General features: G+C 38.6%; 1 protein-coding gene across 1 annotated transcript; it reads right to left on the reverse strand.

Annotated features, from left to right (window-relative positions):
* Positions 1–573: 573 nt before the first annotated feature.
* On the reverse strand, positions 574–9,248 carry cldn2 (claudin 2). Its single transcript, XM_067492528.1, has 4 exons — positions 9,091–9,248; positions 8,404–8,466; positions 3,220–3,936; positions 574–1,913 (listed from the first exon to the last, which is right to left on the reverse strand). The coding sequence occupies exon 4, from the start codon at positions 1,901–1,903 to the stop codon at positions 1,085–1,087; it is 819 nt and encodes a 272-aa protein (XP_067348629.1). The 5' UTR covers positions 1,904–1,913; positions 3,220–3,936; positions 8,404–8,466; positions 9,091–9,248; the 3' UTR covers positions 574–1,084.
* Between the last annotated feature and the right edge of the window lie 1,312 nt (positions 9,249–10,560).

Raw genomic sequence — 10,560 nt, forward strand, 5'->3', positions numbered from 1 at the left:
GATTAAGAATTCAGAACAATTAACTGATTTAATTTTCTTAAAATTAGTTTTTTCAATATGTTTTGCTAATAGGTGTAACAATAACAGTGGGTGGTATTGTGTATGCTGGCTCACAGTCATAGTTTACAGGGACAACTAAATGGAGCAAAGTGATAATATGTTTGATAATACTTTTGATTTTGTTGCAGTGACAGGTCAAAGTATTTGCAGCTGTCAGTGGAACATATCTAAACATAACTATCCAATTCAGGTATTAAAAAATTTTTCCACCAATAGTAAGTAAAAGTTTCCAGATATAAAATAGTTGTTGTTTCATGTACTGAAAATATATCGCTGACAATCGTTATAAACAATCAAATGAGGGAGAACGAAAACCTTGAACCATGTTTGTCACATGTTTGAAGTAATTGGAGTTTTGAACAATCTCAATGCTTTATAGCAAGAAGAGTTTTTCTATTGGGGCCGTGTGTTTAATATTTTGAAATACATTTTGCCCTGAATTTTCGTATTCAAACAGGTGCATAGACTCACAGAAAAGTTTAAAATGAAAAAAATAAAATATAGATGGTAGCCTTTACACATAAAACTGAATCTTTACTGAAACAGATGTTACATTGTCAGACTATGATAACAAGGCAGGATAGTAATTAATATGATACAATGATATAATTAAACAGTCTAAAGAATCCATGAGGATATATTAGTTCATTAGATGTATAAGATGATACAAGGATTGTTTAGTTCAAAATAATGCAAATATGATCAGAGAAAACTTCAAATAATATTTGTTGCTGCCAAGTTGTGTTGTGGCTATCATTGTTTTCAACCCAGACACTTTAAACTAGCCTCCACCAAAATTCCACTTACTTTAAGAAAACAGGGAGCAGAAAGGCTTTAAACACACTGAGAAAAGCCAGACTCATGTGTTACACAGTATTTGACTCTGTTATGTATTTAGTTTGCCTTGTTGCTCCATTGAGTACTTAATAATAATATTCAGTTAAATCAAATATATAAATATGCTTAATGGAACATAAGTGGTCATGGGAGCCATATTTAAAGGCGTGATGGAGTGACTATAAACTTAAACGTATCCTGTGATGTCATATCCTGCTGCAGTGGGCTTTTTGGCTCCCTGTACTCCATGCATAGTTGACTTGGAGCTGCCACTGTTACCACGGATCAGTGTCTGCCCCCTGCTGGCTGTGTTGATACCCCCTACCAGGGTGGGGTTGCGATAGGTCTGTGAGGTGATCCGTGCACCTGCGCCTGGCACACCACCTCCCACTGGATATGGATATCCACCACCATGGCGTCTCCCACGGCCACCGTCCTGCTCCTCGCAGCATGATGCACACAGTATCGCCCCTCCCAGTATGGAGATGAGTGACGAGGCAAGACCAATGTAGAGGCACTGACCCAACTCGTACTTTGTGCTGGAATGCACAGTTGGCTTATAAAAGGTCTGGACCACCTCATGTGTGGTCCATGACACAGGTATAAGAGAAAGGAAGCCAGCAGCAAGGAGCAAGCACCCACCAGTACCTGCCACACGACTCTTGACAGAACCTGTGCCCTCAAGACACAGGGTGCACTGCATCCCCAAGACTGTTATGGCAATGGCAATCACAGACAGCACAAGAGAGATCACCATGAGGGCACGAGAGGCCTGCAGGTTAGAGGGCAGCGCCAGCATGGAGCTGTAGACCTCACACTGGAATGTCCCGGTGCTTTGGTAGACGCACTCCATCCACAGGCCCCTCATGTTCTCCACAGCCGTGACAATGTTTGAACCGATGTGAGCAGAAACCTGCCACATTGGTAGCACTGTAGAGACCAGGGTACCCAGCATCCCAAACAGGCCCAGAAAGAAGCCCATGAGCTCCAGAGCTGCAGCTGCCATGGCCACACTTCTGAAGGAGGAGATTCAAAAACAAAATGACTCCAGTGGTCACAGTGTAGCAGATGGGTAGTGTTAATACAGCATTCACATCAACATCAAAATCACAATTACAACTGGTCTCTTCATGTCTATGCAAATGCATCATTTAAGTAATTTAAACCAACATATCTACACACGGCTATATTGTTTCATCACAGTCAATCTAACACTTAATAATAAACTCTGGAACCATCCTTCAGTTATTTAAATGCTGCTCTTAGCAAAATGTTTCTTACACCATCCATCAAACACGATGTGACTGTACAATAATAACTCCAAACTAAAAATACTGGAGAGCTTTTCAGCCATTTAAGAATGCTTAAAGGTCTTTCTCAAACAGGACTTTTAGGCTCCAACTACTCGTGAGTAACTTTCACAGGTGCTAGCCAAGCAAAATACATATTGCCACACTAGAGGAAAAGAGCAGTGGCTAATAAAAAGAGCGTGGCTGTGGTTGGTTTGAATAGTCAGCTCAATGTGACGGGTTCTGCTATAACTCACAAAACTGTAGCAGTAACCTCTGTCTGGTCTCGTAGCTGTCGTCTTTCTTGCCTTAGTTAGCCTGCTTTGTTGGCCACATGTATCATTTTGCATGTGAAAACACATGACAAACAAATGACATCTGTTGATCTTTTTCCCATGGAAGCACCTTTTTGTGTTATTTATTGTTTGTTTGTTTGTTCTTTTGTTTGTTTGTCTACATGTTGTTCATTTTTAGAGGCTTATGCCCTGTGGATATTATGGGTGTCATAAACTCATGTTAGCTCCGACTTTAGGTTACAGCTTTTCTGTGATTACAGTAAATTTGACCTGCTGTGAAAATGACATTGATCCATGTCTGGGAAAGTAAGTCAACCCTGCTGTGCTATGTGGCAAAGTCCACCAATAAACAAACACAACTATTACTCTGCTAACACAGAGTATGTCTCAACTCAGATCAAATACTAACTTATTGAGTAAATTAATGTCAAAACATCATCTGTGGATAGGCGAATGAAATCATGAGTAGCTGTTGTAGCATTTTCTTTACAGATTGTTTCCCAGATTTTGCAGTGTTGCTGACCACTGTTGCTACATCTGATCATTTGGCTTCTTAACTTAGTTGAACCTTAAGTAGTGGCATAATTAGTCTCATACTGATTTAAAAACTCAAATGCAAATTGCCAAACATCATTTAAATTCTGCTCACTGACACCGATAAATCGATAAATATATAGGCAAATTCAGAACTATGTGCCACATACACACAAATACACACATCCCATTTCATGCATTACCTGAGACTGCCGCAGGTTGTTGAAGAGCCTGGCTCTGGACTGCTTGTAGATAAAAAAACAAAACGTTTTTTTTTGCTGCAGGAGCTGAAGTTGCAGCAGGAGCAAAGGGTGAGAAGGTGAGACGGTAGAGGATGAGCACACAGTAGAGTCTGGTCACCGTTGATATTTCATTCAAACATGCTCCTGCTTGTTGGTTTCAAAGAAATGTTTTTTCTCTTGCTGTATCACGGTCTCGTTGCCTTCTCAGACCCTGACATAGCTGTTGTGTTGCTGCTCTACTTTAAATGTCACTTACTCTGCTGGCTGCACTGGAACAAGGGAGCCAAAAGCACTTTCATAACAAATGCTGTTCAAGAAGAAAAACAACCCTTAGAGCTTATTATTTTTGCCTGTTGCAGAAGACTCTCCACTTCAAACCCCAAGGATGCACGAAATGAGAAACTAGGCACAATCAGTGTTCCTGGACGTTGTCTGTCGCCGTGTCCCGTCTCTGTCTTGATGAGATGCTCTGCTGTCTGAGTGTGAGAACTCTGTCCCTCATCCAAACCTTCACCTCCTGTCCTGTGCACACAGTGACACTGACACCTCTGACAGTGACACACTCATCCTCTTTGTCGGCCAGGTTAATCATTCCCACATGCACCATCTCTCCAAAACAGACCTTTGGTACATCGTCGGTAGCAGCTTGACACAAAAACCAAAAACTTCAGAAGACCCCTGTAAGAGAATAAATGTTTCAGGATCGCAGTTTTCTGTATAGTTCTGTGTAATTTAGCCAAAATGGAATGTTACAGACTTTATTACTTTTATGAACAGAGTTATCCTTTCATGTTAATGAAAAAATGCCTCAGCTCACTCTGCAGAAATCCCCAAAACTGCTTGTGAGCATTTTTTGTCATTTTAATTAAAATCTGCAGTAAGCCACCTCGAGGCTTGCTTTTGTTTTATTGAAATGTAATCCTGTTATTTATTTATTTTATGTTTTTTTATTTATTAAGTTTACCAACAGAGATACTGTATGTTCCACTGTGTGAAACATAATGGTGGGCTCATAACAGTGGGCTAAAGGTAACGTCCAAGCCTTACTTTATTATGTTCAACTGATGCTGTTGACTTACACTGTTTCCTGTCCATGTCCAACAACTAAGCAATATATATTTGTTCATCCCAATGCTCCTCAGGCAGCACCGTGATGGAGTAGTTTGTACTGCTGCCTGACAGCTACATGGTCACTGGGTTGAATCCATTGGCCAACTGCAGCCTTTCTGTGTTAAGTTTGCATGTTCCTATCGTGCTTGCGTATAGGTTTTCCTCTTCAGGTTCCTTCCACAGTCCAAAGACAATCATGTTAGGTTAATTGGTAAATCAAAATTGCGTGTAGGTGTGAGTGGTTGTCTGTCTGTGTATCTCTCTCTGTGTTGGCCCCTTAGATAGACTGGAAACCTGTTCAATGTACTGGGATGGGCTCTTCCCTTCAAGATAATGGATGGATGATCTTCAAACACATTTCTAAAGATTGCAAACTGCTGTTTCAATTCGTCTCACCACACATTTAGCATGATAGCTGGCACAGATGCTTGAATATGCCTCCTTATCTAAGGCAAACATTTACAAAAAATGTGCTAAATTTTCTTTGCATTCATATAACACTTCGGCTTTAGCCTACCTGCAGATTTGCCTATCTGCCTTTTTTTTCTGCAGATTACCCTCTTGGATACAATCAAAGGCTTTTTGAAAAAAGGTAAGTGGTAGTAACTCTGACAACAATTTGCATAAAATGATCGAGATCACTCCCACAAAAAACTCTCTGACCAAATGCATCTCAAGCAAGTTCGCCTCTGTGCAGTCATCCTTAGACAAACCTTCTGTAAAAACTGGGAAACAAAGGTTAAACATCTGCTGGTTTAAAGTTAATTCAAGTAGATGTTCACTGCAAGGAAGAGTTTAAGGACCAAGCCACGATCAATTGTAATTAGGCTTCTCAGATTTAAGGATAAGATGAAATTTTTTAAAAGAAAAAACTTAAAGGCATCAAGGGCTTTGTTGTTGTGGATTTTACAGACAATGTAAGGTAGAAAAGAATGGAGCTGCAACCAAAATTAAAGGAAGCACATGAGCAGGGTCAGACTGGATATTACTTACTCATTGTCAACCAACCACTTTCTTCATGAAAGAGCATCTTACTTTATGCTCACATTCACCTGAGTGCCACCATATGTGAATTTGTGTTTTCAATTAATCAAGCAAATAACATCAAACAAACTATGTCTACAAAAAAAGTGGTATGTATGTAAACAAGAGTACAGCAATTCTACACATTAGTTAGGTGTTGGGAAAAGCAGTTGTTTCCCAAGATGTTCAAATGCAGCAGAATGGGTTAACTGGATCTGTTAAAATGTATCCATCCATCCGTTATCTGTCATTGCTTATCCTATTTAGGTGGGCTTGAGCCTGCTGCCCCAGCTGTCATTGGGCGAGAGGCCGGGTACACCCTGGACAGGTCGCCAGTCTATCTCAGGGCCACAGAGAGACATACACAGACAGACAACCATTCACACTAACATTCACATCTACAGGCAATTTTACATTCACCAACTGTTTATCAACTTTATTTTTTATGTTTTGGATGATAACGTGCTTATTTCTACAATGGATGATAAAACACTGCATATAAAAAAACAATATTATGTCCATTTTCATGTTATTAAGGAGCATATTTAAAATATTGACAATTTGGTTCATTGCTTTTTCGTGTTGGCAACATAAATTCTCCATAGTAGCTTTAACATAAACATGGTTAATGATTCTTTAACTTCATTATATGAACTCTTTTGTTAAGAAAATCATTCATAGGATTAGAGAAATGAGAAGTGATTTTGTTGAGTACACTAAAAATATTTCTTATGGTTATGGTACAGCTATGAAAGAGAGCAGTATGTTGTAGTTAGTCAGGCTTCCAACACAGTTCACATAACTTGTGGCATAACACAGAGATCTTTTTTAGTAAATTATCTTTTCCTATTCTTTCTGCAGGTTTTTTGCCCTTCCTGACGCAACCCTCCCCATTTCTACCGTGCTTGGACCGGCACTGCACAGGATACGAGATAATATATCTTATAGATGTATTTTTAAAACAAAAAAGTACTGATGAGGAAATGAAGAGAGTGTTAAGATGGTTTCAACTAAACAAATTTTCGTTAAATATTAAAAAGTTGAATTCTATAATATTTACAGTATAGAGTGCAATTTACTCAGAAAGTACAAGAGACTGTTTAGATTAGCCAAGTCTAAACAACCGTCTGCTCCACTTTTTTAAAAGCTCAATATTCTCAATATATAACAAATATATGTTTAGATACGGGTTTAAATATGGTAATGTTCATACAACATGCTCTGCCAGTTCTTTTAGTCTTTTTTTTTTAATCTTATTCTCAGGTCATTGTAATAAAACTAGACAAGCAAATTATCTTCATCTTCGTCATTTTCAGTATTCTCCCAGTTATATTAGTGGACAAGTATACTATACAACATGAAATACTGTAAAACCTGTGAAGGTTTTTTGTTTGCTTTTTTGTTCTTTAGCTTTTTTCCTTAACTGATAAATTTTTGTGTTCATTTGACTTAATTTTGTTCACAACTTTCGTCCATTAATTCTAGGAGCAATACATTAGGCACCAAAAATGCCAGGGACCACTCTCCCTGGTCTTAGACAGGATTTACCAAATTTCTGTGGTCAGGAGTCCAAAATCTCTCCCAGAACAAACACATTTTCACTAATAACTGCAAATGTTCTGATTTTTTCGTCACATTTTTCTTATTTTATTCATTCCTTCAAACATCATATTACATTTTCCAAAAAAAATAAATAATCTAAAGACCTCCTTTTATGGCTGTACTTTGGTCAGAGAAATAGAAAATCCTTCCGGGGCTGTCAATCTAATATAAAATTAAGAATGTAACTTTTCCTGTTAAAATCCTCACAATATCAGAGCTAATGATTATGACTGAAAAGTTGAATTGTGATTTGTGGTGTGTGATTTTTACATTACAATACCAAGATAATGGAGAGTGAAGTGTGAAGCAGCAATAGTTTTGAACTATAATTAATTAACGAACTAATTCTTACAGCCTCATTACTATATGGATTAAATTCATTATTTAGCTTAAAGTTCTACAAACAATACCCAATAATGAAAACATGAAAGAAGTTTGTATGAAATCTTTGCAAATGTATTAAAAATAAAACCAATAAAATCACATGTACATAAGTATTCACTGCCTCTGTTTAATACTTTGTTTGAAGCCCCTTTAGCACCAATTACAGCCTCAAGTCTTTTTGAATATGATGCTACAACCTTGGCACACCTACTTTTGGGTAGTTTCTCTGCAGTACTTCTCAAGCTCAACCAGGTTGTTCAATCGGGTTCAAGTCTGGAGTCTGGTTGGGCCACTCAAGGACATTCACAAAGTTGTCCTGTAGCCAATCCTTTGTTATCTTGGCTGTGTGGTTAGGGTTGTTGTCCTGTTGAAAGGTGAACTGTCCCCCCAGTCTGAGGTCCAGAGGGCTCTGGAAAAGGTTTTCATCAAGGATGTCTCTGTACATTGCTGCATTCATCTTTCTCTTCTGAGGTGCTGTTTCCATCCGGCCACTCTACCATACAGGCCTGATTGGTGGAGTGCTGCAGAGATGGTTGTTGTTCTGGAAGGTTCTCTTCTCTCCACAGAGAAATTTGTGAGTTCTTTCAGAGTGACCATCCGCTTCTTGGTCACCTCCCTGACTTAGGACCTTTTCTCTTGATCACTCAGTTTGGCCAATTGGCCCACTCTAGAAAGAGTCCTGGTGGTTCCAAACTTCTTCCCCAGATCTGTGCCTCAATACAAACCTGTCTCAGAGGTCTACATACAATTCCTTGGACATCATGGGTTGGTTTGTGCTCTGACATGCACTGTTAACTGTTAAATGTTTTGTTAACAATATATACACGGGTGTATGTTTTTCCAAATCATCTCCAATCAACTGAACTTCCCACCGGTGGACTCCAATCAAGTTGTAGAAACATCTCATGGATGATCAGTGGAAACAGGCTGTACCAGAGCTTAATTTTGAGTGACATGGCAAAGGCCATGAGAACTTATGTACATGTGTTTTTTTCTTTCTTTTTTTTAAATAAATTTGCAACTTACCTCAACTCGCTCAATCAGGTCTTCAATCCCTCCCCTCCACTGCGCTCTGCCAACAAGCAATGTCTGCTGGTCCAAGCGCCGCACAGAAGACACAAAGCAAAATTCTTCAGCTTAGGGATCCCACAATGGTGGAACAAGCTACCAAACTCTGCTGGCTCAGCAACCTCACTCCAAATTTTCAAAAGACTACGGAAAACAGGACTCTTCCCCACCTTTCTATCTTAAGAAATAGATAAATTCCTCTCTGCTCTTTCTTGCACTTTCATCTCTACACTTTCAACAGCAACACTTCTTCTGATAGCACTTTGCTTTGATGTTTGCTCCTTGACTTAGATTTTTGCTGCCTTGTACCTCACTTGTAAGTCAATTTGAATAAAAGCTTCTGCCAAATGATTAAATGTAAATGTAAATAAATAACAAATTCATGTTAATGTTTGTAACTTATCATAAATAAATTCCGTACATACCACACATGATTTTACTGGGACTTTTCAGGCTCCATAAAAAACTATTTGTATACTGCAATTTTATGTTGTAAATTTACAGCTCATTTACGATGCCACCAAACTTGGCTTGCCCAGCTTGCGCATTGTCATCCATCAAATGGTTGCTGGGGTGTCAATTTAAAGATTGCTCGGGCTGAGATCAAAACAAAAACATGAACCCATGAAAATAAAGAATACATACCCCATCAGTGTATGTCCAGATGACAGATAAAGATACCTGTGCTCCCTTATTGGTCTGTGTCATCTGAAGACTTTACATGTGCCGTTGTTGTATCAGTGTCGGTAGTTACAGTCACACATTTTTCTGCTGATCTGGTCCTGAAGCCCAAACCTTTGGTTTCTAATCCCTCCAACTGGCCCTCACATGCCAGCAGCATCATAATGGGATTAGAGTATAATCCAGTCACTTCCCCTATGAAGCGGACTTGAGAGGGTAACGTCCACACACTCAGAAACACTGAGCCATTATATAAACCACAGAGGGGCATTATCTGGGCACGCTGCATATTAATGAAGCCAGTCCGGTCTGGCTTGGAACCCATGTCATACTGTTGCTACTGTAAAAGAATAAAAGTAATATACAATATTGTGGTGCAAAAGATTAAAAATCATCAGCATCTGACTATTACACTCATGTTCGATTGCTGAACTACTACAGATCAGTCAAATTCTTCCCCACTAAACTGGAAAAAATATTTCTCTATGGACCTGAGTTCGTGCACAGGGGCACTGTCTTGTTAAAACTGGTAATGACCTTCCCCAGCCAGTGAGAAGCACTGCACTATTCAAAATATTACAACATACTACTGCAGTAAGGGATATATATACACCCTTACATGAACTTTTGAATTCATTTTTTACCAAGAACTGAAGCTTTACATCGAAATCACATCTTAAATTAACCTTTTAAGGGGCAGAAGGAACAAAGGATCATAAGAATCATATTGTTTACTGTTCTTTAAAGGTTGTTGATTAACCTCTGGTTGACCATGTGTCTTTGTGCCTGTTTGTCCCAGCCATGAAAAGTCCCATACCAAAGCAATTAGTCCTTCAAATTAATTTTACACTTGAGGAGGATGTAGATTTTAGATTCTGTCACTAGATGGAAATTGAAAACTCAAGTTAAAGTTTCTGTTAGAGAAACAGAATTACAATAGGATGTCAGCTGATAAAAAGAGTATTGACTTTTACATTACTGTTTTGCATTCTAATTTATTTGTATAAAATACAACCAAGTTTATTTTGTTATTTATAAAGAACAACAATCATCTAATGTGTGGATTCTATCCAAAGGGTACTTTTTCAGCAGAGAAAACTCCAATTCCTCGGATCTGTTAAGTCAAATATAATTTAACACACAAAAACAAATTTTCACCTTATATTCAGGGTTTATCTCACTCTTCCAGCTGCAAGATGAGCTTGTGTAAAACTGATCAAGTGCCAATTTATTATTTGGAGCATGCAGGGAAGGAACAACCGGTTATTTGCAGGTCACTTGTTATCCAGTAAGGTTGTGTGTTTTTAACAGACAGACACACACACACACACACACACACACACACACACACACACACACACACACACAACATGATAAGACCAAACTGAAAGAATGTATTCAGGTCAGTTTTGTGAACAAATGGGCTTGTTACTT

This window comes from Channa argus, chromosome 22 (assembly GCF_033026475.1).
Source record: "Channa argus isolate prfri chromosome 22, Channa argus male v1.0, whole genome shotgun sequence".
In the NCBI taxonomy this organism is placed as follows: Eukaryota; Metazoa; Chordata; class Actinopteri; order Anabantiformes; family Channidae; genus Channa; species Channa argus.